General features: G+C 39.5%; 2 protein-coding genes across 21 annotated transcripts in view; both read left to right on the forward strand.

The window, feature by feature from the left end:
- Rabgap1l (RAB GTPase activating protein 1 like) overlaps positions 1-9,720 on the forward strand; it is a 581,968-nt gene extending 572,248 nt beyond the window's left edge. For all 20 annotated transcript variants that reach the window (XM_078022342.1, XM_078022343.1, XM_078022355.1 and 17 more), the window contains 2 exons: positions 3,393-3,590; positions 4,480-9,720. In XM_078022342.1, coding sequence (XP_077878468.1) covers positions 3,393-3,590; positions 4,480-4,632 — 351 coding nt within the window. In that variant the 3' untranslated portion in view covers positions 4,633-9,720. The remainder of the gene's footprint in view (positions 1-3,392; positions 3,591-4,479) is intronic.
- A 5,363-nt stretch (positions 9,721-15,083) lies between these two features.
- On the forward strand, positions 15,084-23,938 carry Cacybp (calcyclin binding protein). Its single transcript, XM_078022359.1, has 6 exons — positions 15,084-15,224; positions 19,691-19,910; positions 20,489-20,585; positions 21,088-21,187; positions 22,377-22,474; positions 23,615-23,938. The coding sequence occupies exons 1-6, from the start codon at positions 15,204-15,206 to the stop codon at positions 23,769-23,771; spliced, it is 693 nt and encodes a 230-aa protein (XP_077878485.1). The 5' UTR covers positions 15,084-15,203; the 3' UTR covers positions 23,772-23,938.
- Positions 23,939-27,369: the final 3,431 nt, after the last annotated feature.

Genomic DNA, 27,369 nt, shown 5'->3' on the forward strand with positions numbered 1-27,369 from the left:
AGGACTGTACTTTGCCTTGCTAGGCAAGCGTTGTCACTGAACCATATGCCCAGCCCCTTTTTATTTTTTGTTTTGAGTCAGGGTCTCACTAAGTTGCTGAGGTTGGCCTTGAACTTAAAATCCTCCTCCCTCAGCTGCCCAAGTAGCCAAGATTACAGGTGAGTGCTATCCGCCCTCCCCGCTGTCCCAGAAATCTGACATGCTCCTATTTGAATATATTCAAGTCATACTAGCAAATGTGTTCTTGGCAATTTAGCATATAGTTTAACAACTTTGAAAAGTTATTTGCCTTTCTAATCTTCATTTTGTCTTCTGTAAAATAGAGATAACATTGCCAACCTCATAAGACCATTTTGAAGATTGAATTAGATAATGTATACAAAGTGCTTAGATTCCTTCTTGGCTATGTTAATTTTTTTGTTTTTGTTAGAGAGAGAATTTTTTTTTAAAGAGAGAGAGAGAGAGAGAGAATTTTTTAATATTTATTTTTAGTTTTCGGTGGACACAACATCGATATTTTATTTTTATGTGGTGTTGAGGATCGAACCCAGCGCCCGAGCATGCAAGGCGAGCACGTTACCGTTGAGCCACATCCCCAGCCCCACAATAATATTTTTAAGTTAAAATTTGGAAAACCTCATTCTGGTATTTTCAGAAACTTTTTTCTCTTATTTTATGTTACAAAATATCCATCTGAGATTGTTGGTAAGTAAAGGGTTGGTGGAGAGAGCTCTCTCCAAACCTGTTAAAATTTGGGAGTCATATCTTCCTTTTCTGGTCTTTTTTAATTCCTTCTACTTAGTATTTATTGTTATTTGTACGTTAGAGGCCTACTGACAGATTGTTGATAAAGTGTCTTGCCATAAAAGGGCCAGCTATCTTGAGCTTCAGTCCTTATGGAAATAAAAATGAAACAAGGATTTACACTGGTCACTCAGTAAAGATTGTATTTGAGCATCTCTCTGTGCACAGGTATTAGGCCACCATTTTGTTACAGAAATTACACAGAAACAGGAGCATAGAACTTTCCTGTAAGACAAGTTATATACTTACATGGAATGTTTGGAAAACAGGTCAAGAGTGCTGAGTTGGATTAACCAACAATCGGAATTGTGGGGAAAGCAGATACATAAGAACTGCAGGCCAAAGGAAGCTTTATGGAGTAGGGTGGATTTAAACAGGATGGTTAGAATTCAGTTGGAGAGAGGTTCAGAAACATGAGGGAAAACTCAAGAATGTTTTAATGTCTTATTAAGGAAACTGATTATGAAGCAACAGAGAACAATTTTGGATAAGTAGGTAAGACTACTAATGAAAGCCATGATGTTCCAGGAGAGGAAGGTGAGCCTGAGTTAGCCATAATAAAGAACAACTTCATTGGTCCTTACTGTGCACACTGTTCTGATACTTTCCGTGTATTATCCACTTAACCCCATAACTACCCTAGAAAATAGACACAATTTGTTATTACTAATGATGAGGCCCCAAACAGGTGATTCTTTTTGATTGAGATTATACTGCTGGTATGTGGTACCAGGACTTGAACCCAGGGCATCAGACTCAAGTCCACATTCTTAGACTGTTCTAGCTCCCCTTTCTCTAGGGTGCTTCTTCTTCACCTCATTTGGCATGATGTGTTAGCTTCTGGTTTGTCCAGCTTCCTCTAACAACCCTCTTGATCACTACCACCGCTCCAGTTCATCCTTTCCACTGTAATCAGAGTGAGCACGCCCAAGTATAAGTTTGGCCATATCACGATGCATGTCAGTTTTGGACCACAGATAGGCCCCCGACATTGGCTTACACACAAAACGTAGTGATTATGTTAAGTAAAAGTAGCCAAGGACTAGAAAGGTGGATCCTTGGTTGTCATTAGTGATCCTCATCCGTCATTAGTGACCACATCCTCTATGTGGGCACCCACCCTCAGGTCACCTACAAGCCACACCTGTCAACTGGAGCTTCTGCTTCACGTTCACACCCCATGGCAGAATTTGATTCTACAAGGATATAAGGGCCTTGCTGCAGTGGGGGTGTGTCTCTGAGAAGCCTTCTCAGAAGTTCCATGTCACACTTCTGTTTGAGAATCAGAACTTAGTTTCTGGCCACACCTAGCTTCAAGGGAATTTGAGAAATGCCACCAATTATCAGGACCCATTGCCAGCTCAAATAAAATCAGGGTTCTGTTCCTGAGGAAGAAGGACAGATGGGTGGCCCGTGGGACTCAGCACTGTCCACCGCAATGGACCCCAGCTCCAGGGAGCTTATTGCTGCTCAGCATGTGGCACAGGGCATGGTGCAGCCAAGAGACACATTTCCTGTGGGTAAAATCAGGACCTTTACAACCTGGCCACAGAGAATGCTCACTACCTCTTACCTCTCACCCTTACACTCTGCTTTGGCCCTTGCACATTCCTGGACGTTCCCTCAGGATGTTGCAGCTTTGCATGTGGTGTTTTCTCTACGAAAATGTTGTCCTCCCTTTTGTGACACCAGTCTATTCCTTCATTTGGTTCAATCCAGTACAACTGCTTACCTGGATTGGAAAACTTAAATCAATGAGCTTGTTGTAACAGTGGGACATAAAAATAGAAATAGTGCATAATATCTTTATTTCTGAATTTTATTGAAGTGATTCAGGAAAACACAGCACTGTTAACTTTGGAAAGAATGCTGTCATTCAGTGGAGTGTACTTGATTGGCAACTTAGGCATATAGTAGAGTTATTTTTATCAACTTAAACAATGATGGTCACCTTTGCTTAAAGCCAAACAGTAGGACATTTACTTTATTGTGAGGGTAGATTTTGGTTAGTTATAATGACTGTCCTGGGCATGCTATACACAAGTTACTTAACTGCCAATGAGTTCTATAGGTATTAAAATGGGGCTGAGAAGTGTTCCTCTTCATATAGTTAGTTGCTCTAGAATTAAATTAAATACTATAGACAGAGTATATGGTATGGGGCTTGGCACTTAATAACAGTAATGGCAGCACAAAATTTCTAGGGCAGATTTTCGAAGACTGTGATACTCCTAGAGTCTTCCTACACCTATTTAAAGAAAAAAGAATGGAAGATGGGGAGGTAGCTCAGTACTAGAGTGTTTGCCTGGCCCACCCAGAGTCCAAGTTTTGATCCTCAGAACTGTAAACAGAACACCTGTTTTGAATAGCTGGATTTGGTACTGAGTGTAACCATTTTGGTTGTGGAGTGTGTGTGTGTGTGTGTGTGTGTGTGTGTGTGTGTGTGTGTGTGTGTGTAAATATATGTTATCTGAGATGACACTGCATCTGCTGCCATGGGCAGTGACTTTAAGAAATCATATTGTTTCAGGAAGTGATCTGGCTATGAAATACATTTTGATGTTGATTATCACTTTTGGTTATTTCAGGGTAAAATGATGGCATGCAAACACTGCAGTGACATTTTCAGCAAGGAAGGCACTTTGAAACCAGCAGCCATCAGCAGGGAGGATCAAGGAATTGAAGCAGATGACGAGAAGGACTCACTCAAGAAGCAGCTGAGGGAGATGGAGCTGGAACTGGCACAAACCAAACTGCAGCTGGTAGAGGCCAAGTGCAAAATCCAGGTTGGTTGGTAAAAGATCAACGGGACGAATCACAGGCAGGGGCTCAGGTGCTAAGTCAGAATCACGAGCTGTCACTGGATACGTTGCAGATGAGTTCTACCCACTGATGTGTCCTACATGATCACATTGTGTGCCATGTATCTTTACACACTGATATAAACAAACACATAATCTAAAGGAACTTTTTGTAATTAACACAATTTTCCAGTTTATCTTTAGATCTCTTGCTCATGTCCTGTCACAATGAATTTGGTCACTTTAGAAGCTGATTGTGAAAATGAAAGCCAAGTCTCTCCACCAGCCCCTAACATTGGCTCATACCCTTTCTTTTCTTTGGAGCTTCTTTTTATCTTGATTTTGCCATTTTCTCACTCCATATTAGAAAATAACATGATTAGAAAAAGAGTGTGAGTTCTGATGGACTCTCCCCCCCCCCATGCCTATGTGGCACTAATCTGTGTCACATTAGGGTCCTCTGCTAAGGATGTCTCTGCTCTGGACCCTGTGTATTCTCAGGGACAGAGGCCATGTCTTTGGAAATGGAACTCATGCTGCTTATGCTAGTAGTATAAATTCTTTCTGTCCTAATGTTCATATTTATTTGTGATTTTAAACATGTTATCTGGGGTTGCATCCTAAACCTAAATTTGGACCTAAGGGCAGAGGGGAAAAGAAAGAATATAACAAGGTTTCTTTTCACAGTTCAGAGAAAGGACAGATTTGATTTTCAGTAGAAACTCTTCTAGCTTGAAACTTTTTCTTTCCATTAAGAAGCTGATTAAATTTTTCCTGGATTTGAGGGAAGAATAGTTTGGCTACATAGACCTGGGAATTACCAAAAAACTGCACTCTTCATTTAATACCCAGATGATTTTCTTTCTTTAATTAGGAACTTGAACATCAGAGAGGGGCCCTTATGAATGAAATCCAAGCTGCAAAAAACTCTTGGTTTAGCAAAACCCTGAACTCTATCAAAACGGCCACGAGCACCCAGCCACTGCAGCCGCCTCAGGCCACCCAGCCGCCTAAGGAGAGCACATAGCTCCAGCCTCACCCAAGCACAAGAGCACAACGATCAAAGCAACGGAAACCCGGGAGCCATCTTCCTGGTGTCCCTTTGAAGGAAAGTAAAGGAGGCCAGAAAGCAAGCCAGAATCCTTCAGTAGCTCTCATTCTTTCCTGTATGACACTTTTCAAAGGGATGTTAGTTAAATTGACCCAATTTATGTTGGATACCTACTGCCCAGCTTCTTCCTGGGAAGCCATGTTCTGATCCATCCTAGTATTACACATTATTTTATATGCCTGATGTTTAGTTGGAAATAAGTAATTCAGAACTAAGTGCTTTTTATTTAGAACTAATTAATTACTCCTAATAATTTTATCCTACAGAAATAGAATCATCTGTCATTCCAAGGTTGACGTGATAGGAAGATCTTTGTCACAGGGAAAAAAAAATTGAAACCTAAACCTCTTTAGCTTTTCAGGATTTATTCAGATAAAGCACACTGTGGGGCCGGTCATGACCACTGTCAGGTTTCATCCTAAAACCAGGGAGCGATACTCCTGCCCCATGCAAGAACAGACCAGGGGTTGAAAAGTCCCCAAAGATAATTGGTTTATTTTCATTTTCTTTCATGTTTCATTTTCTGAAGTGCCAAGAACTGTGGAATGGATGGGCTATTGAGAATGCAAACTCAGTGAGTGAACTGAGATTTTGACAAATGTGGAGTAAAGTCATTTTGGCTCTGGTGTTCTAGCAGATCCTTTCAAAAATCCACAAGGGACTTGCGTGTTCCTAGTGTGGCTAGGTGTGAACACAGATGAGACTTCTGGCAAGTGTCCAGTCAAGGGTGGCTATTGTGAGTTGCACTTAGGGAACCTTCACCGGAGAGTTTGAGAAAAGCCCAGGTTCATTTGCTGTGCTTATAGTGAAGTACAGAACCAGCAACAGAGTTCTTTCATTTGATGTTGACATAGTTACTAAGGAAACACTAATATTCTATAATTTTGTTAGAGGACATAGTATTGAAATAGAAATCGAGGTCAGCTTCATCACCTTAGTTAATGTTAGGCAACATTTCCTCACTGCTGTAGCTCCCTAGTATATGCCCTTGGTACCTGTAGATGACCATACAAATGCATTTATAACATTTTTAATTGAATACAAAATCTTTATAGAAATACTTATCTAACAAAAGATAAGGCTATTGTTTAAAATTGGTGGAAATATTTTTAAAAATTATATTTAACATACCTATATAAATAGTCCTTACAAGAAATTCTTTGGTAAGGGCAAAACTAATTTTCCCATTTTCTAAGCTATTTTGGAGATATCTGATCCTTTCACACCAACAAAACTACTGTCAGCTATGTACAGTAATGTTTACTGATATTCATCCTTGGCTTCTTTGTTGGATATATTGTTTTTAAAGGATCTTAAACTTTGTAGTGCCAGAGTGGTTCTCTTCTGTGCCATATATTGCAGTTATAAGGAACACAACTCTTGAAAGTTAGAATCAAATAAGAACCTTCTCAATCCTAGGAGGATGCACTACAAGCTGCTCACCACAGATCCTTTCCTCTAGAGTGATATTTGAATTCTAAAAAGTGAAATCCCCTTCATCTGTTTCTATCATCTGCAACATAAAACTGTTATGTTTGGTATCCATGACACTTGTCAAATAATACTTTTCTTTGGAACTCTTTTTGTTATTATTGTTCTGATGTCTTTTATTATAAAATTCATTTCTTTTTACCAAAAAGGAAAACAACTCAGCATTCCAAGTGTCTGTTGACTTTAAAATCCCCTACATGGTGGATTAGATAAGCTAATATATATATTTTTTTGTGTAAAATATAACGGCTAAAAAATTTCATCTTGGCACTTGTCTCTGTAAATCATTAGTGGAGTCTGTTAGCTGAAGTGGTACTTTATGCTTGGTTCCAGGAAGCCCTATACAAGTTGCCTTTGCAAATGGCCAGCCAAATTGCAGATACTCTTATGTCGTGAACTTCATAGTAACAACAAGCTCTTTTTAGCTTCCAGAAATAAATACATTCCACAGAATACCAAGTTGCATAATTTTTCTTAAATGTCACAGGAGAAGTAGAAGGCTTTAAGTCAAGTCCTTGTCTGTGGACCTGGTTCAGTTTTTAGTCCTGTTCCTTTTAGTCTTTGAACAGAATCGCCAGGAGCATGCATTCCAAAAGTTTGGTAAATTTGTCTTTCTAGTCTTAATTCTTATAAGGGATTATAAGGTCGATACACAGTTTTCTTCTTTTACAGCCCCACATCAAACTGGGTATGCATATTGGTGTGGCAAGTCTGAGATGACCCTCACTGCAATGCCTTTGAATTAGTAGCAATAGTGAAGATTAGAAATGGCCGGGCATAGTGACACATACCTGTAATCCCAGCCACTTGGGAGACTGAGGCAGGAGGATGGCAGGTTTGAGGCCAGCCTTGGCAACCTGGTGAGACCCTGTCTTTAAACAAAAAATAAAGGGCTGGGGGGTGGGGGGGCAGTAAGCTCAGTGGCAGAGTGCTTGCCTAGCATGAGGCCCAGGGTTTGATTCCCATTACAGGGGTGAGGGGGTGACTGGGTGATGGGAAAGAAAAATTAAAATTTTTGGTATGTGATATGATTGTTCATAAAATATGTTATAGCAATACTTCAAACCACATGTCCTTTACAGTGTATTGTTTGAGAACTATAACCTTTCTTTTGAATTCCCTTTACAAAGCAGCCAAATATATAGGACATTCTCAAATAGTGTAATAATTCTCATCTTTTCTTAGGCTGTACTTTGTATAAAACATTCTTGCAAAAATCCAGTATTTGCAACATTTGAAAAATGATCATTTCTCTTTTTATTAAATTCTGTAGAAGAATGTGAATAAAATTCAACTTAGTAATTTAATTCATTAGCTTTTATATCTTAAGAATCTTATTTAACACATTCTTTAAAGCTGAAAGAAACCAAGCTGGTTTTTTAATTCTGTAGTGCATGTTTGCCAGCAGCCATGTCACAATTTGGTTATATTTGGGTACATAGAATCTGATGCTAAGAAATCCTAGTTACCTAATGTTTTGGACATGAGAACCTATCAGAAACACTGATAGAGATGCTATACAGGCTGTGACCTACCTTGCCATACAATGAATTTCTCTTTCTCTCTTCTAGCTATTAATTGATGATGATTTCTTCTTCACTGGCTTTCTTAAAATTTTCCTGGTAAAGTAGAAAAGCAACCTTTATACTGATGTTGGGATATTTAATGGTATTTATTGTTTCATTGATAAGAAAAGGTTCATTCTTTCCTACTCTGTATTCATATTTATTTTTCTCCAACCTCTACTACACATTCTTCAGATATTTTCTAGTTAATAATTAGTGACTTCATTTCCTAGCTGTGGTGAGTAAACTGAGATAATAAAAGGTTAAGGTGTAGGAGATTAGAGTTAGATCCTTAAAGGAGTCAGTCACCTAGGATAAGAATTATATATACATAACTAATGTGATGGATTGAACTTTTAGTTGAAATCAGTCTACTGTCTTACCAACTCTGTGCATTAAACACTAAGGTGGCTGTCTGATTTTTAGGACTCCTTTAAGAGAAAAAAAATACTTATTTTATCTTCTGGGAAAGAACACTTTTAATTACTTAGCAAGATGATTGTATTATATAATTTACCCTTTAAAACACTCTAAAATAACTCTGATTCTCTTACTTCAGTTACAAATGAGAGGATGAATTGTATGATTTGAACACTGCTAGATTTATGTGTGTGTGAGAGATTGATTGGTGGAATTTTAATTGGAGTATCCCTGCCTCTTCTATGTAGTTAGATACCATTCATCTAATACATATTGAGATTTCAAGACATGTGATCAAGACCACAAGGCCAGGGAGTGGCCAGTTTTCCAGCTATGAAGTGTAAAACTCCTAAGTCACCATGCTGCTAGTCACCAGCATGAAAACATTCCCCATCTCTTTATTTCTTCTATGTAATACAGGCCAGATCCTTCTTCATCTTAGCAACTTCCCTGACTATCAGAATCTACCAAAATGAGGGCTGCCATGTGACCGATGCTAATTTTATAGTAAGGAAAAAAGTGGATGTTTGTGGGATCTTAGTGACTGCAAACAGCTGTCTGGTGTATCTTTCTCACTTTCCATCTAAAAGACCCATGTCAAGCTTATCTCCAAATGAATTTGCTACCTGCTATAAAAATATCTTCATCTGTCTATCCCATTCTCCTTACCCAGTCCCTGGCTTATCCTTAGTTATGTTCTGAAAAGTTTAAGAAAAGTTAATCAGAGAAGATAATGAACATTTTAAGTTACTTTCCTTTTCCATTTAACATGTAAAATCTTTTCCATTAAATGTAACTTTTAATAACTATATATTATATATGGAATAAGATAAAGGAAACTGAATTGTGAGAATATAAATGCATCAAAAGACTCTGGTATCATGAAAGCACAAGAACAAAGCTGGAGATGGTCCCAGAATCCAAGATGTCCCAATAGCCTTTTTGCATCAGTTTCTCTATTTTTGGTATTTTGCATAATGCATGGATACTCAGTTCAAATGAGAGGAGAAGTTTCTCCATCAGACCCCCCACCCCCTTCTTTCCAACTCCTACCTTCCCCTTGCTGAGGAGGTAGTAGAAATTCTATATTATCTATTTTTATGAAACTTGTAATTTTGCCCACAGCATCTGTAATGAAAGCAGGTTATATAATAAATGACTTAAGTGTGAACAGTGCTAATTGACTAAAAAAAATTAGTTATTAGCCTCTTCCTCTATAAACAATGACCAATTAGATGTTTCCATAATTCCATGTATTATGTATAGTACACTATAAATGTAAATGTAATGCTTGTTAAGGAAAGTGCAATTTATTGTACATTGTCCCAACAAATGTTTACTTTTATAATTGTCTTGAACTTGAATTGGAGTAGTATCTTGTTTTCATGTGTGAATGAAGCCTTGTGAAATAAACAACTGCAACCAAGAAGGTAGCGAGGTGACTGTTTTGTGAGCCAGTGATGTTTTCAATGCGTTGTGTTGCCCATTTGGCCCCATTAAGCAGTAATAAACATTTGTTTGAAGTCCACATATGTCTCTAATGTTTTTTCATGTTTTTTTTTAATTTGGTGTTTTTTTTTTAAGAGAGAGAATTAATATTCATTTTTTAGTTCTCAGCGGACACAACATCTTTGTTTGTGGTGCTGAGGATCGAACCCATGCCGCACGCATGCCAGGCGAGCGCGCCACCGCTTGAGCCACATCCCCAGCCCTTCATGTTGTTTTTATCCTGATCCATTTGAAGTTAGTATTGATATAACACTTCTTATCTGAAGCCAGGCTGCGGTCAACTTAGAAAAAGCAGTTTGTTCCAGGACATACCCTGCAGAATACTGTCCTGTAGAGCACTATTGCCAACTATCCCACCCTCCTCTCTATTAAGGTTTCTTTTTTTTTTCTTTTTCTTTCTTTTTTTTTTTTTTTTGTGTGTGTGTGTGTGAGCTGGGGATCAAACCCAGGGCCTTGTGCATGCACTCTACCAACTGAGGTATATCCCCAGCCCTCTATTAAGGTTTCTTAATTGTGAGTAATAGAAACCCTCTCAATAATTATTAGTTAGTATTAATTTCCAGGGGCAATTAATTACAAGAAAATCAAAGTTTCTATATCAGGGGTCCCAAAACCAAACCACGGATGTTGTGTCCGCTGAGGACAAAAAACTGGAATGCCACTCAGAACCCACCCAAGCAACCAACTCTACAGTCCCTCTTCTGCTTGTCTTCCCAGATGATGCTTATCTGCTTTATTCTTCTCTCTGAAAACAAGCATTCTGTGCTTCTAAGTGCACAGCTACCAAATTACATGTCCTTCCTTCAAATGACAAGCATAGCTGGACTAGCTATCTGCTTCTTAATCCTAAATTCTTAGAGAAATCTGACTAGCAGCAGTCACCTGATCTGGGATTAGCCAGTCTTTCAAGGTATATAGCAAGGCAGGTAGTGTTGCATGGTTCAAAATGTAAGTCCAAAGGTTCTCTCTAAAATGGAGGCAATGTGCAGAGCCCAGTAGTGTATATTTTGCATTGTATTTTGCCCTGGGAGTCCATGGAACCTAATTGAAAGCCAAGAAGTTGGCCAGCTCCCCTAAATCCAGAATGCATTAAAAATATTACAGCTTGTAAAATTGCAGCTTATGGCTCATTCTAGACCACAGGAATCTTTTGTTTGTTTAAACCATGTGTGGCATTTTTAAACAATGAGAAATTTTACATAAGCACAATAGTTGAAATTTTCAGAAAAAAAATCCATTGAGTTTTGCAGGAGGTCATGAGTGGGCTAGACATTGACAGTAAGTGTGTGGGGGGAGTACTGATTACAGTGGGATGAATAAGGAGAAGGATTTCATTTTGAAAGGAAAATTACCTAAAACGGAAACAAAGCAAAAAGGTGAGTGACGTCTTTCAATATTGAATCAAGGACTGGAGGATAGCATTTTGTTATCACTTTTTACTATTGATTAAAGGTCATTCACATTCTATGTTAATTTATAGACTTGTCCAATAGGACTATAAATATCAGTGAAATGAAGGTTATGAATTTTTTACTTTGTAATACATTATTAACCAGTTTTTATCTAACCTTGCAACCTTACACTAATATTCCACTATTAATTTGCCTATGTATACCCAGCTATTCAAATATACCTTGAGAAAGGAAAGTGAGAAAGCAGGAGATTGATGAGCCAGAAATGAAAGATGGAGACCAGACAGAGATACACAGCAGAGAGTTTAAAACAGAGAGGCAACTCAGGCTTGAGTTCTGGGGCTTTTATGGGGGAGGCTCAAGGATTAGAGCTAGGTGGGCCCTCACGTGGGTGACTAAGGGTGGGGGTTAGTGCACCCTTGGGTGGGAAAGAATGCAGTGATTAATGGTGAGCTGTGTGAGGGAGGAAAATGGTGGCTGTTAGGATGGCCACCCAGAGGCTAAGCAAGGACCTTACACCTTGAGATAGTTTTCACTTCTTACTGATTTCCTCATCAACTAATTGTAAGGTCCTTGCTTAGTATCAGGATGGCCATCTTAAATGACAGCCAGCATCTTAAGAAAATGTTTTGTTTTCCCACCCAAGGGCCTTTCTGAGAAAGGCTTGCCACTCCCTCATACCAACCCCAACCTTACCTGCCCACATTAGGACCTACCTGGCTCTGTAATCCCTGAGCCTCCCCCATAAAAGTCTTCCACCCCAAGCCTGTGTCACCTCTCTCTGTCTACGGAGAGATGGCCTTTGTTTGTCAGCTCTGACAAATAAACTCTGCCTGGTGTATCTCTGCCTGGTCTCCCAGTTCCTCACTTTCCTTTCACTAATAAGTTTAATAAAATATTTGTCCCATGTTTTATATTTGCATAAGATAATTCCAAAGAGTCAAGAATTTGTTCATGGTGGGGAAAAAGCAATTCTCACATTACTGTCAAATGTTTTCGAACATCAGCATTTCAAACGGTTTGTTTCATTGATTGTAGGGAGGCTAATTTTACAGGTAGGTGTCGAGCAGCGATTTCCTTTATGGGAGACTAGAAGTTGAAACAATCTTGATATGTGTGGTGGTGGTGGTTTCTGTCATCACTTGGTTTTATCTGTGGACACATAGGGTTTTTTGTATTGTTTTTCCTGGCTACTGACCTGAGTAATTTGTACCCAATTACTCAGAATGGCAGCCCTGCAAGGAGCTGAGTCTCTTCCTTGGTAGAGGTAAAGAAGCCAAATGGAGTTTGTTTTTTTGACTAAGAAGCATGGGAGATTCAAGCTGTTTTAAATGCTAACAAAAGGAAAAGATATAGGAGGATGAGAAGCAGCACAAGCCTTGTTCAGGGGAAATTAAAGCAGATGGGGAGTGTGGCTGGAGAGGTGTACTAGAATGACGAGGAACCTGGAAATGGCCCAGGATTGTGGATAAAATTGATGATCTCCTGACAGGCCAACAGAAAGTGAAAAAATGGAGACTACAAAGAAATGCAGTATTGATGTGGTAGTAATTAGGGAATACAGTGCTAGAAAGACAAGTGCCTTCAGAACATGGGCTTTTAGGGTTAAGAAGTGGGCAGGTTCTAGTGCTTGCCCACATGCACAAGGCCCTGGGTTCAATCCCCAGCACCAAACAAAATTAGAAGTTGGCAGGTTCTAAGGCACAGTCATGGATAAAGATAAAAGAATTAAAACCTGAGTTAATATTTATAGCTTATATATACATATGTTTTTTTAATTTTTTAATATTTTTCAATTTTCGGTGGACACAACATCTTTATTTTTATGTGGTGTTGAGGATCGAACCCAGCGCCCCGCGCATGCCAGGCGAGCATGTTACACTTGAGCCACATCCCCAGCCCTACATATGTATTTTTTAAGGAATTATGTTACATCTTGAATTTTTTTTATAGTTGAACACAATACCTTTGCTTATTTTTATGTGGTGCTGAGGATCAAACCTAGGGCCTCACATGTGCTAGGCGAGCGCTCCACCACTGAACCCCAGCCCCAACCCCTAAATCTTGAATTTAACTGTGCTATCTTGAACTTAATTCCCAAACTCTGTTATTAGGTATTCTGGTCCTCATTTAGACATAGAAAAACAGGCTTCTGAGAGTTTAAATTAATCCCCTCACAGGTTGGCAGGCTCATTTAGGGTGGGACAGAAGAGCAGGTAGGGAAACAGTAAAGGAAGTTCCCGGAAGCCTATTGTCCACATCCTTCACCAAGTTTCCTTGATATGAATCATTCACAAGTGTGTTAAAAATAGTTTAGCTGGTCTATTAATTAAAGCTGTACTTGATGATTGCCTACTTTGCCACTCTCTAAGTGAGACTAAGTAAAAATGAGAACAAAGAAAATCTTCCTGAGTGGAGCTTAAAGAATAGAGCAGTGCTTAATCTCAGCACCACTGGTTTTATGGGTTAGATGATGGGAGGGGGCGTCCTATACATTATAGGATGTTTAGTGGTAGCCCTGGTGAAACCAAAGTTTTGAGATGAGAGTAAATTCCTGCTTTGATTCCTGACATATTTTGATCCTCCCGTCCAGTTTGTGACATTTATCACCTTGGAAAATTTCCTCTTGGGCTTCAAGTATAACTTGCAAAAAGCAAGGCTTAAATTGACATGCAGCCCAGTGAAGTCTATGAAGTGTGCACACCTACAATCCTAATCTAGAAACCTTAGTCGAACCGCAAAAGCCCCCTGGTGGTTCCTTTCTGTCATTGTCCTCCCGACTCCAAGAAAGTCGATCCTCATTTTGAATGCATCAGGCTACACACAGGCTTGCTCGTTTGAGACGTCATTTAAATGGAACTAAACAATGTGAACCCTGGTCTGGCTGCTTTCCCTTCCTGACCCTGTGGGAGAGAAACTGGAGCCGAGCCTTGTGACTATTTGTTCTGCTCTTGCGATTTCTCCCGACCGTGCGGGTCGGCCTGAGCTTTCCCAGCCTTTGGTCCTTCTCGGGTTGCTGATTCTAATCGCCCCCCGGCCCCCCTGGGCAGCGGACTGCGGGCTTCCTGACCTCTCGAGGGTACCGTTTTCGTTGGTATTACTGACGTCTTGATGTTGCCGGAAATTAACACCCTGTGAACACCCAGGTTTCCCCGGGCCCTGCTGAGAGGGGCGGAACTTGGCCCCGAGAGGGGCGACGCCCCGCTTCCTGAGGGTCTACAGGCCTCATGCGGGGGCGCACTAGACTCGCGGGATGGTCAGTACATGGGCTACGGCACCGAAAAAGCGTGCTTCCACCGCTCGCCTAGGAAGGCGGGGCCGACACTGCAGCCACAGGGGGCGCATTTCGTCAGCTGCCCTAACCCCGGGTAGCGCCCTCAGGGCCTGTCACGTGGCCAAGGCAGCCGCAGCCCGGGATGACGCCACCACGTCAGACTAGCCGTGTGACGTTTCCAGCGCGCCAAAATCCAGAGAATCGATCTGTTCCTTTCAGGAATCTTCCATCCTTAACTTGTTTATCTTAATATAACTAGGTTGCTCCTTCCTTTTGTGTCCTTTTCTAGCAGTTTCTCACACTAGCCTTAGATAAAATGGCTGGCTGGGTGTCCTGGAAAGGGGGAGGGTGGGGGCAGACCACTCGCCAGCTAGCTTCCGACTTGGACCCCGAATATTTACGTCATTTCCGGGGCGGGGTTAAAATAGCGGTTCTGAGCTGCGACTGCGTAGCCAGAGCAAACACAGTGAAAGCCAAACGCACCAGACTGCTCGGGCGGAGGGGGGTGAGACATTACTCTTCGGGAGCTGCCGCTTAGCTCGCGAGAGTTGAGCGTTGCTAGGCGCTCTCCGGCGGGCGGGGCCGGGCTCCGCGGGGCGGGGCCGGGCTCGGCGGGCGGCGCTCGGGGTGGGCGGCGGCATCGCGAAGGTTCCAGAGGCGCCGCGTGCGGAAGGCGGGCCCCGGTCTCGCGCAAGGTCGGTGTGCGCGCGGGCTCCGCCTGTGGGGGCATCGCTCGCGGCGGGCGCGCTTGGCGCTGCGTTTCCTGTCTCCGGTGCACGGCTGCAGTGCGGGCCCGCGGGCTGACCCAGCCGGACCATGGCTTCAGCTCTGGACGAGGTAAGGGTCCGTCTCGGCCCACGCCTTGCGGCCGTCGCGCTTCCCGGGGCTCCCGCGCCCCACCTGCCGCTGCCGGCGGGGGCGGGGCGGTGCCGCCCGCCTGCAGGTAGTGGTGGCGGCGCGCTGCGAGCGCCGGTCACCTTCACGTGTCTGCGGGCCCTGGCGGCCGTGGTTCGCGGGCTGGGGACCGGAAGCCTCGCCAGGCGAAAGCTGGCTGCAGACGCCCGGGTCAGCTCGCGGCGGGAGGCCGTGGGAAGGTGTTTCCCTGGGCGAGTGGACTTGCCGCTCCGCCCCGGAGCAGTGGTTTCCATCTCCAGGGTTGTCAGGGTTGGGAGAAGTGCTTGGCAAACAGCACACGGCCACATACGTGCTGGCTTTTAAAAGTAAATGATTGGAAAACTAGCTGTAATTAATGGTAGGAAATTGGCCTGGTTTTAGCTCTCTAGACGCTGGATGTGGGCGAATTAAGTTTGTGGAGGCTTACTTTTCCTCCGTTACAAAATGGGACGATTAAGCATTCATTTTTCCTGCCTGTGTAGGGTGTCAGTACATGACGCTGCTATCCACGGTTGAGTGCTGGGTATCGACTAAGATTCGCTTTCTGGGAAATTTCCCTTCCATTTGAATGACATGTACTGGTAAATAAAAAAATTGTGGTTTAAGTAAAAATCTATATGAAGAATTAATCTGGGTGACTTGGGTACCATGTGACCTGAGGGGAGCCTCGGTGGCTTTACAGTCCTGCATGTGGCTAGCTCAGTGTCATTCCCATCACAGTAAGGAACGCTTTCAATTTTATATACTGAGATACACGTTTAGGGATGCCTCCTTTTTGTGTTGTTTTGCCGTAAAATTCACCTTTTGAACAATTTTGAAGTGTTTATATTCAGTGTTGTGCAACCATAAGCATTATCTTGTTCCAGAACATTTTCATCAGCCTCAAAATGAAAGCCCTTAAGTGCTCTGTAAGCCCTCACTCTCCACTCCTCCTTTCCCCTGGCAACCACCATCGCTTTAGTTTTGGGATTTGCCTATTCTAGGCATTTCATATAAGAATCATGATGTATGCGGCCTTTTGTTTTTTGGCTCTTTTATCTAGGATGTGTTCAAGTTCACACATGGTGTAGCATGTGTCAGAACAGAATTCTTTTGTATGGCCACATGATGGGTATTTTCTTCACCCATCATCAATGGTGGACGTTTGAGTTGTTTTCCCTTCTTGACTAATAGGAATAATGCTTTGAATATTTGTGTACAAGTTTGTGGACTTGCTATAAGTTCTGTGGGTTATCACATACTTAAGCATGCAATTGCTAAGTCATATGGCAATTCAAGAAACAGACTGTTTCCAAAGTTGTTGTACCATTTTATATTCCCACAAGCTCATGAAGACTTCAGTTTCTGCACATGCTCGTTAACATTTGTTATTTTCTGGGGCTTTTTGTTTTTGTTTTTATACCATCCTAATGGGTATGTGAAATGGTATCTCATGCATTTGATGTGTTTCTCTAGTGACTAAACATATTCAGCGTCTGCGTGCTTGGTGTTTAGTTGTATATTTTTGGAGAAAAGTCTCTAATCCTTTGCCCATTTTTGAGGTAGTTTGGTTTTGAGGTCTCTAACGAATAATTAAGAAACATTTGAAAATAAAGGTATAAGAATAAAAGGGAAATGTGGTCTTTGCATTCACAAAACAAATGTATGTCAAATGTATGTCAACACGGGATGATTACAAGATAATTAGATAAGAAACTGCATCTTAAATTAGTATGTGTTTAGAAACCACACGAAAGGAATGACCTTTGCTGGTTTCAGGTCTATAAAGAACAAGAACTGGGGTATAGTTCTGTGATTTGTTTCAGTGGATATCTTAACCACAGTACTTCAGAGCCACAACTGACAATACAGAGGGCCTGGGAATTCAGCCACAGGGAATCCCTTGCTTAATAATTCTCAGTTCTTTGGAATTGGCTAGATAAAGGAATCCTAGTCTGATCAAAAATAAAACCTCTTAGTAAGGTAATATTATTTAATACATTACCCATTTTTGACAAATCCCTGCTCTGGGAACAAGTACACTCATTATACATTTTAGTATCTTTGTTATGTTGGTAGAAGAAACAACAGGAGTTTTTGAAATCATTATAGTTTTAAGATTACTTTGAACTAAAACACTATGCTGCTCAAAAGATGTTTGCTTTTTTTTTTTTGTCTTAATAGTACAAGTTTTCCTTGGAGGGGAGGGAAGATAATAGACAGGAGCTTGATACTTTGGGAAACAACAGCATCTGAGTTAGATGAGATAAAAAAACACATCGAATGGGGCTGGGCTGCAGCTCAGTGGCAGAGCGCTTGCCTAGCCTGTGTGAAGCACTGGGTTCAATCCTTAGCACCACATAAAAACAAATAAAATAAAGGCATGCTCTCCGGCCTCAGCGACAAAATTTATTTTTTTTTAAAGACATAGACTACAAGGAAAGTATTCTTTCTGTTACTACATTTTATAAGGCTAATAAACATAAAGGCTTTAAAACTTCATAGTATTCTGATGTTATACTAAGTATTTGGTGGGGGAAGGATACCAGGGATTGAACTCAGGGGCACTTGCCACTGAGCCACATCCCCAGCCCTATTTCATATTTATTTAGAGACAGGGTCTCACTGAGTTGCTTAGCACCTTGCCTTTGCCAAGGCTGGCTTTGAACTCACAAGCCCCTTGCCTCAACCTCCCAAGCTGATGGTATTATAGGCTGCTCAAGTATTTAAAGATTTTTATATTGACCCTTTTATTTAATGTCAAGTTATGAAGTAAGATTTTTCTGATAAAGTTGGCTACTGTGAAACCAGAACTCAGTTATTTGGAGAGATCTTGTGCATTTATTGGCACTTTTGTCAAAGAAATTTGGGGGGGAGGCGTGTCATTTAAGCCAGCAGTTTTATAAAAGTGTCTTTTAATGGTGGAACTTCATAGAATTTTGACTTCATGTCCAGAAAGTAGAACACACTTCAGTAGGTGATATATTGGTGTGAGAAGAAAACAAGCCTTAAGCCTCCTTTCCAAGAAGATGTTGCATTTTGGACCATTTTTCTGGTTTTTCCTGTGCACAACCAAGTCTCAGATGTCTTACTGTATGACTGACATAGCTGCCAAACCAGATATAGTCTTTTTTAAAAAAATATTTATCTTTTAGTTGTAGTTGGACACAACAACTTTACTTCACTGAGAGCCACAGCCAGGTCGGAATGGCGCCTGGCATATTACCAGAAAGAGTGGTTGAGAGGTGAAGCCAGCAAGCCATTAACATGATGATAATTAAGTTAAGCTGTGTAATTGCTGTGACTGGATGATGCTGGATTGAAAAGGGCTGTGTATTCAGTTGTATATGGACCCCTGCTGTCCCGCAATAGGGCGGCTCCTGCTGCCTCAGAGGAGCCCTCTAGGAGCCCAGTGGAGGGCAGAAGAAGTTCCCGGGTAGGGAGTTCTGGTGTGTGGTGATCCTGGAAGGGCCACATGGGTGAAGTTGTTGGGAGTTCGAGCAATAAAAGAGTTCCTGTTTGAACCTCCCGCATGGGGGCTCGGTTATTTTGTGCCCAGCCAGACTGTGGCATTTCACTTATTTATTTTTATGTGATATTGAGGATCGAATCACCCAGGGTCTCGCACATGCAAGGCGAACGCTCTACCACTGAGCCCAACCCCAGACCCAGATATAGTCTTAAAAGCAGAATTTTTAAAAATCTTGTCTTAAAAATTCAAACTTTTTCATGTGGGGTATTTAGCATAAGACTATCAGTGAGACCAAGCACTGAATGAAAGTAGAACATTGTGCTTCAGTAAACCTGCCACAGCCTGTCAGCATGGATTCCTTCGGCCCTTTTAATATTTTTAAAAATTTTTAGCATTTGATAATGCTGGACTAGGAGTTATAAAGAAATCTGTTGGGCTGGGACTATCAGTGGTAGAATGCCTTGCTCGCATGTGTGAATCACTGGGTTTGATCCTCAGCACCACAAAAAAATAAACAAATACAGACACTGTCCATCTATAACTAAATTTTTAAAAAATCTGTTAATTTCTTTGAGAAAATTTTTTGTGTTCTCCTTTTTAAATCTCCAAAGTTTCTTGTAATAAATGTCTTAAAACAAAGGCAGATAATAGTTTACCAAAATGGAAAATACAGATGAACCTCTTAATTTTTAGTTATTTCAGTAAGTTGAAATGAGTGGTAGGAGCTGGGTATGGTGATGCACTCCTATAATCCCAGAGTAGGGAGGCTGAGGCAGGTCAACCTTGACAACTTGAGGTTGTTTCAGAATGTAGAGGTTGTTTCAGAATGTAAACGGACTGGGGATGTAGCTCAGTGGTAAAGTGTCCCTGGCTTCAATCCCCAATATTGCCAAAAAAAAAAAAAAAAGGTGTAGGTCTTACTTATCACAGCTAATTTACCTTCTGTTTTAACACATAGCTGCAGAATGATCTAGAAGAGGTAAAGGTGTTGCTGGAAAAGACCACTAGGAAAAGAGTACGTGATGCTCTTACAGCAGAAAAAAACAAGATTGAGACAGAAATAAAGAACAAGATGCAACAGAAGTCACAGAAGAAACCAGAACTTCTTGACAATGAAAAGCCAGCTGCGGTGGTTGCTCCCATCACAACAGGATATACCGTGAAAATCAGTAATTATGGTATGAGTTGATCCCCTGCATCTAGTTTAACATTTGACAGTTCATGTTAGTTAGTTTGACAATATGTTTTGAAATGGCATTTTGTTAGATATTAGTAGGTTAGTCAGATGAACACATTGAGATGAAGACTAGGACTATTTTAAACTCACATCTACCATGTCCTGGAAAGGAATTGAGGAAGTTAGGATTGTATTTTACATAAGTAGAGCTGATTGTAGAATCAGTGCTGATGTTTCACCTCCCGTTAGGCAGAGAATTAGTATTACATAGGCTTAGGAGAAAAGTATTTCCTCCAAAAAAGAGTAAATGAATTTATGTAATCGTCATGTTTTTTTTTGAAGGAAAATAAAATGGGTTTTATGTTCAAAACCTGAATTTGAGAATTTGAGTAACTTTGGGTAAAGTGTATTAACTATTTTGAGGTTTTCTCCACCTAGAAATTTTCTTAAATTTTAATTTTTTCATGTTACTTAATTTTCTTTTTTATTTTACTGAATTTTATTATAAGCCACATTATGTTGGCTATTAAGCAGTTTTGGAGACTTAACTTGTGTTCCATGTTTTATTGGTGTTGCTAGGATGGGATCAATCTGATAAATTTGTGAAAATCTATATCACTTTAACGGGAGTTCATCAAGTTCCTGCCGAGAATGTGCAGGTTCATTTCACAGAGAGGTGAGTTCTCAACATATCAACATAATGGGAAAGACAATGCTCATGAAGAGTCTTTTTTTTTTTTTTGCCTTATCATTTCTGTAAAGTTTCTAAGATTTTGCTTATTTTAATTATGCTTTATAAAGCATAATTGTAAAACAAATTATAATTTTATGCAGAGGTGAAAATCATCTGGGTTACCCAATTGTACATACTGAAATAAAGTCCATGGCTTTAAAAAAAAAAAAAAAAGGTAGCTAGGTATGGTGATGGTTTGGCTGAGGCAAGAGGTTTGTGAGTTCAAAGCCAGCCTCAGTAATAGTAAAGTACTAAGCAACTCAGTGAGACCCTGTCTCTAAATAAAATACAAACTAGGGCTGGAGATGTGGCTGAGTGCCCCTGAGTTCAATCCCCAGCACCACCACCACCACCATCTCCCCCCCCCCCCAAAAGAAAAAAAGGCAATTATGAGATTACCTTTTTATACAACCAGAAAAATAATGCATTTGCTGTTGCGTTGTAGGTCATTTGATCTTTTGGTAAAGAATCTAAATGGGAAGAGTTACTCCATGATTGTGAACAATCTCTTGAAACCCATCTCTGTGGAAGGCAGTTCAAAAAAAGTGAGTGGTTTGGTTTTTTTTTTTTTTTTTTTTGTCAGAATATTGTGAAACGTACTAAGTTATACCTGGCTGATTTAGAATTCAGATGAATTAGAATTTATTGGCTATATTAGGGAGCAGCAAACTAGACCATGCCTGCTTTGTAAGTAACATTGGAGCATAGACTTTTTTTTATGTGTTGGTGTGGCTGCCTTTGCACTATATTGACTGAGTTAAGTAGTTGTAACAGATGAATGCTCTGTGAAACCTAAATATTGACTATCAGGCCCTTTACAAAAACGTTTACCAACTCATCCTGTAGAAGAATAGATTATTATAACATTGCATTAAAATCAGGTGGAAAATAAACTTTTTAAATGGTTAAGAGCGAAGCTTCAGTTTAATGCCAACTTTATCATTTACTAGTTGTGACCTTTGGCAGCTTATTACTGTGCCTCACTTTCCCTATTTGTACAGGTAATAATTTATTTCACAAAATTGTAATGATATGCTGATGTGATCTACTATATATAACATGTTTAAATTAATGATAGCTATTATTAGGTATACTGTGTGTATAAAGTTTCTGATACATAAAAGGAGGTCTTAACTACTTGACCTAATTGTAGTAGAAGCTATAAAAATAATGGAAGTGTCTTAAACTTCATACTTGTCATGAACTTAGATAATCCTCTTTTCTATCATTTGAATAAATGAGGTTTAATGCATCAGGTATGTAGACAAGTCATTCTACAGTGTTAAGGAATATTATAAGAGAATTATTAGCTTATGTCTCCTTGAAACCCTCTTCATCCACCAGTCCTATAATTGAAGAAATATTCAGAGACTTCTGGGAATTAATATTGATCACTGTGAAAGGAGTTGGAGGTTCCTTCTTCTTCCTCACCCTCCCAACATACCTCATATCACTCTTTCAGTCATTAAAATTCAGCCACCTTCTCCCTTTCTTCAGACACCAGAATCATCTCATCTTGGGGCCATTCTGTTGGCTTTGCCAACTGCATAGAATGCCCTTCTCCAGATCTTGTTTCCTCTCCAGAGAATCCTTCCCAAGTTCCTGCTCACATCCTCCATTAGCACCCTCTATCTAGAATAAGTCCCACATATAATAGGCTCCTGAATGAGTAACTGTTTTCTAAATATACTAATCTCCATATGTTTATAAGTTATATTTTTTCCCCGCTTCTAGGTTAAGACCGATACAGTTCTCATCTTATGTAGAAAGAAAGCAGAAAACACACGGTGGGAGTACTTGACTCAGGTTGAAAAAGAATGCAAAGAGAAAGAGTAAGTCTACTTTTTATTTCTTTTAAGTATTTTAATCATTTTCTTGGTTGGGATTATTGTTTGATTTTTTATGGATAATGGAACTGTAGAGACTAATTTGATCTTTTATGTTTTTGATGTCCACTGAGTAACCCCATTGTCTTACCTGCTTTCAACTGCCACAGCCTACTGGAAGAGGTCATGTGTTCCACAGGTTGCTTTGTAGGTGTTTATAGTTAGAGTTGGCTCTTTAGTACTGGCTCTCAGTCTTAGAATGGTGGTATATCTACAGATACTGTGCCTATTCTTAGGAATTTTGTTTCGGGAGTTCCAGAAAGGCTCAGATACTCATGTATGTGTGTTAGTAATTCTTCAGATGTTTGTGATATATAGTTTATATAGTTAGTTTCACTACCACTGGTTTAGGGGAAAAGATGAATCTCTTTATCCTTCATGACTGCATTGAGTTGGCTATCTGTGTTTCTTACTTCTTTGGTAGCCACATGCATTTGGGCTGTGGTTGGCTAGAGTGAGGGACACCAAACTATCTGAGGAATTGATTTTAAATTCAGACTGAAATACCCCAGTATAGGACCCTGTCTTATTGTGTGTATCTCCAGTGCCCAGTACAGAATCTGGCAAATAATGAATTAAATACATTTGGACTTTCATTGAACTGGAGGTGTACTGACCATATTTATTAAGACTATGCTCTTACCACTGGGTCCCAGATCCATATATCTCAGGCTTAAGAGAAGGGCTTTTCTAATAAAATGTAGGCACTTCGGTATGTATCTTTGTATAATGTTAATGCTTGTGGGTTTTTCCTCAGAGCATTTTTTAAAAACATAACGTAAAGAAATATACTCTTAAAAATTAAAAGCTGAATCCTTATTATTTGGCCTGCTAAAAAAAAAAATCACTTGAAATTACAGTGCCCCACAGTAACTCCGTTTTTGATGACCACTCTTTGGTACATAATGTGTACATGTGTGGTTAGTGTGCATTTTCATTAAGATGAATTTATATATTTGGATCGAGGGTACTTTGATACTCTATAGTTTCCTCTTACCTCCACCCATTTATTTCCTACCAGCATTAATCTGAAATTGTGTCTTTCCACGCTTTGATTTCATTATCACATGTGTTCTTCTTTAATAGAAAGCCTTCATACGACACCGAAACAGATCCTAGTGAGGGATTAATGAATGTTCTAAAGAAAATTTATGAAGATGGAGATGATGATATGAAGCGAACCATTAATAAAGCCTGGGTGGAATCAAGAGAGAAGCAAGCCAAAGGAGATACAGAATTTTGAGACATTTAAGTCTTTTTGGGAACTGTGATGTGGAAATATGGATGTTTCCAATAAGGGAATGTTGGAGAGCTGCACATATAAATTTGACATAACTATTTACAGAAAAGGCAGTAAATTCTCCTTTACTGGAGGATTTATTTAAATAAAATGTGCTTATTAAATACTTACTCCAAAGATGGTTTCATTGGTACCTGGTCATTCCCCCACTCCGCACCCCCAAGAAAGAGTTATATGGCATTTTCATTGAAATGTAAAAAGCAAGTCCTGCCTCATGAGAATGATAAATTATGTATTTTTGTTCAGCTAGAAGTATTTGCTAGCTTGTAAGTTAGTGACATCAGTTCCCACCAATGTAATAAGAGTAAGACCTGAATTTTTGCATAAAATTCAGTTGTACATGTCCTTGGAAGTTGCTGTAGAGTGATTGCTTATTTCCAGCTTAAGCAATGCATTACCATACACTCAGTCACATGCTTCTGTGTAGATTTAAATGCATTTATTTATGAATACAGAATTGAAATTGAAACAAAATCAAAACAAGGATAAGCATCTTTGTAGGAGCAATTAGGTCTGGATCAGATGGCATATAAAGGTAATAACCATTAAGCCAAAAAGAATTTGAAAATCCATCTATTTCTAGGTTCAATAAAGTTGGGTTTTTATTTAATGGAATAGTTTTTCTCTGTTTGTTCAGATGTATGTCAGAAAGATTAGGCTTTCCTAAAATCAGAAGCCAGAGCAAAGTGCCATGGGCTCTATCACTACATTTAACTGGAGCATTATACAGTGTAGTTAGATGGAGGAAGCAATTAGAGGATCCAAGAGGACCAACCAAATCTGAAACTATAACTAACAAGAATTTGGTAAAAGTGGCAGGATTTAAAATAGTCTAGATTTAGATATGAAAGTATACAAATATGAGAAGACATGAAGGGAATTCTATGGAAACTCTACATAGATGGCTTCATTCATTCTAGATTTTAAAATCAGTTGGTTTTAGCTATATAAAAATACATGGCAGGGGCTGAGGTTGTGGCTCACAGGCGGAGTGCTTGCCTAGCATGCATGAGGCACTGGGTTCACTCCTCAGCACCACATTAAAAAATGAAATAAAGATATCATGTCCACTATAACTAAAAAATAAGGTTTTTTAAAGAATACATGGCAAGAAAAAACCTACCATAACCAAAAATGACATGTTGAAAATTCTCAACAATTACAGTTTATAGAAAAAAAGTAAATAACCTGAAATATAGAAAGATGTTTGTCTTGTTCAGAAAAGAAATTAAGAAACTACACTGTTTGTTTCTTATCTATTACTGGGGAAAATTCCAGAAGATAAACATACTGGTGCTATTGTGTTGAGGCTATAGAGAAATAAGGACATGTGGAATGGAATGTGTTTAACCTCTGGCTTAGAATTCTGGGAAAGATAAACTGGCAAAAATTTGGAATGATCTATACAGAAGATTGGAAACACCCAAATATCTAAAAATGGGACTAGCTAAATGCTATATATGGTTACATCTACATGAGGGAGAGGACCTCCAGCCACAAAAAAAATGACTTCTATGTAGTGACACAGAATCACCAGGTCAGAGTAGTAGAATAGCAAAGCACAAAACAAAGTAGTCCTACTACCTTTGTAAGAAATGGTTAGAAACGTAAATACAATTATTTCTATTTTAGAAAATCATTTAGAAACTCAGAATTAATAAAAATTGCTTCCAACAGGGAAGGAAGGAGATGGAGATAAAAGTAATACTTTAATAAATGTACTGTTCATTTTTAAGAACCATCTAAAACAAAATTGAAAATGTAAAAATAACCCTTATTTGAAAGTAAGTCAAACTCTTTCCATTCCTGCTGCTATAACAAAATGCCTTAAGATTAATTTGTAAATAATAGAAACTTATTTCTTCATCTGGATGCTGGGAAATTCAAGATCAAAGTACTAGCTCTGCATTTGGTGTTTGGTAAAGGCTTTTGACTTCCAAGATGATGCTTTCTCAAGAATTCTCACATGGTTGAATTACGCAAAAAGGACAAATACAAATACAAAATGAGCGTTAATCCCATTTATGAAGGTGGTACCTTCCTAACACCTCATTTCTGTTCTGTTGCACCAGGGATTGATAAGTCAACATGAATTTTGAATGGGAACATGCAAACCATAACACTCAAGTTAGCAGTATAAAATTGAATACCAGTGCTAGTGAGAGGGACTATCAGACAAAAATAATCACAAAGGAATCTTAAACTGCAACCACGAGTTGTTTACACAAAATTGGAGGTCAGAGAAATTAACGTCAGTTACTAGTTTAGGTATTAGAGCATTCTAGTTGGTAATCTGTCATAAATTAGAAAATATGAATCTAAGGTATATCACAATTTCCTCAAATTTTCATTCTTAACCTGAGTTCCAGACTATGGTACCCAGTGTAGACTTCTCCATCAGATGATCGGTATCTCAAATATTGCATGACTAAAACCTGAACTCTCTGATCTGTTTTCTCCTAAACCTGTTCTTTTCTCCATTATATTCTGTCTTGAGTTGCCCTTTCCATTTATCTTACCAGGAACTCAGAGCCATCTTCACTCTTAAATAATATAACTAGTTTCTTAAGTCCTACCTAATTTTCTTTCCTAAGTAATACTTTGCAAATCTGTCCTCTTATTGCTAATGCCACTATCTTAAAGTTCAGGCCCTCAATTCCTGAACAATCAAGACATCCTCCTAACTGGCTGTCTTTCAAAGCTTTAAGATTAATTTGTAAATAATAGAATCTTGAAAATTCCTCAATCTAGAGGCTGGGAAATCCAAGATCAAAGTACTAGTTTGGTGTTTAGGAAATGGTCATCTACGGGACAGCTATCAGAGATCTGTAGATGAACTGTCATTCCTTTGCTTAAAACTTTCTAGTACCTGGTAGTTAAATGAAGTCATCCCCTTCACATAATGTGAAATCCTCCATGACAGGGCTCTTGTGTTGTGCTGATGTTTTTTTTTTTAAATGGTGCCTCACTGTTGCCCAAGCTGACCTCAAATTCCTAGTTTAAGGGATCCTTCTCCCAAGTAGCTTCCTGGGTAGCTGGGATTATAAACACCAAAGCACCTAGCTGAAGATTTTATATATGTATTTCACATGTATGTAAGTGGGTTCTTTCATAGTAACATGTATTTTTCATCACTGGGCTGATCACATTGTTCAGTTACTGCACAAGAAAACCTGCTGAATATAGGGAATATATATTATTCCAACAAAGCTTAAAGAGGCATATTTTACAGTAAAGATGTAATAAGAACAGATGGTTCTTCTGTTCAGCTGTCAACACAAAGCAGTTGAGTATTAGCCAATAATACAGGTCATCACCTTTAACTTCCAATCCATTGTTTAACAACTAATAGTAAGGCAGCCTCTGCAGGGCAGGGAAACTAACCCAGAATTAAACTGTCTGTCTGTCGGTTGGTTTATCTACAAGATAAATACTGTTTTACCAAGTAAAACTTCAAAAAAAATATAGAAATCCTTATGTGTTACTAAAAGATAACTCTTAAAGGAAAAGCATAGAGAAAAAAAGAAGCATACAAAGCCTG

Source organism: Ictidomys tridecemlineatus, chromosome 10, assembly GCF_052094955.1.
Source record: "Ictidomys tridecemlineatus isolate mIctTri1 chromosome 10, mIctTri1.hap1, whole genome shotgun sequence".
In the NCBI taxonomy this organism is placed as follows: Eukaryota; Metazoa; Chordata; class Mammalia; order Rodentia; family Sciuridae; genus Ictidomys; species Ictidomys tridecemlineatus.

Excerpts from the sequence above, each read along its gene's own strand:
- Cacybp (XM_078022359.1), top strand. The coding sequence starts at position 15,204 with ATGGCTTCAGCTCTGGACGAG. Across the intron at positions 15,225-19,690 it reads TGGCTTCAGCTCTGGACGAG|CTGCAGAATGATCTAGAAGA; the intron begins GTAAGGGTCCGT and ends TTTAACACATAG. Across the intron at positions 21,188-22,376 it reads TGGAAGGCAGTTCAAAAAAA|GTTAAGACCGATACAGTTCT; the intron begins GTGAGTGGTTTG and ends CCCCGCTTCTAG.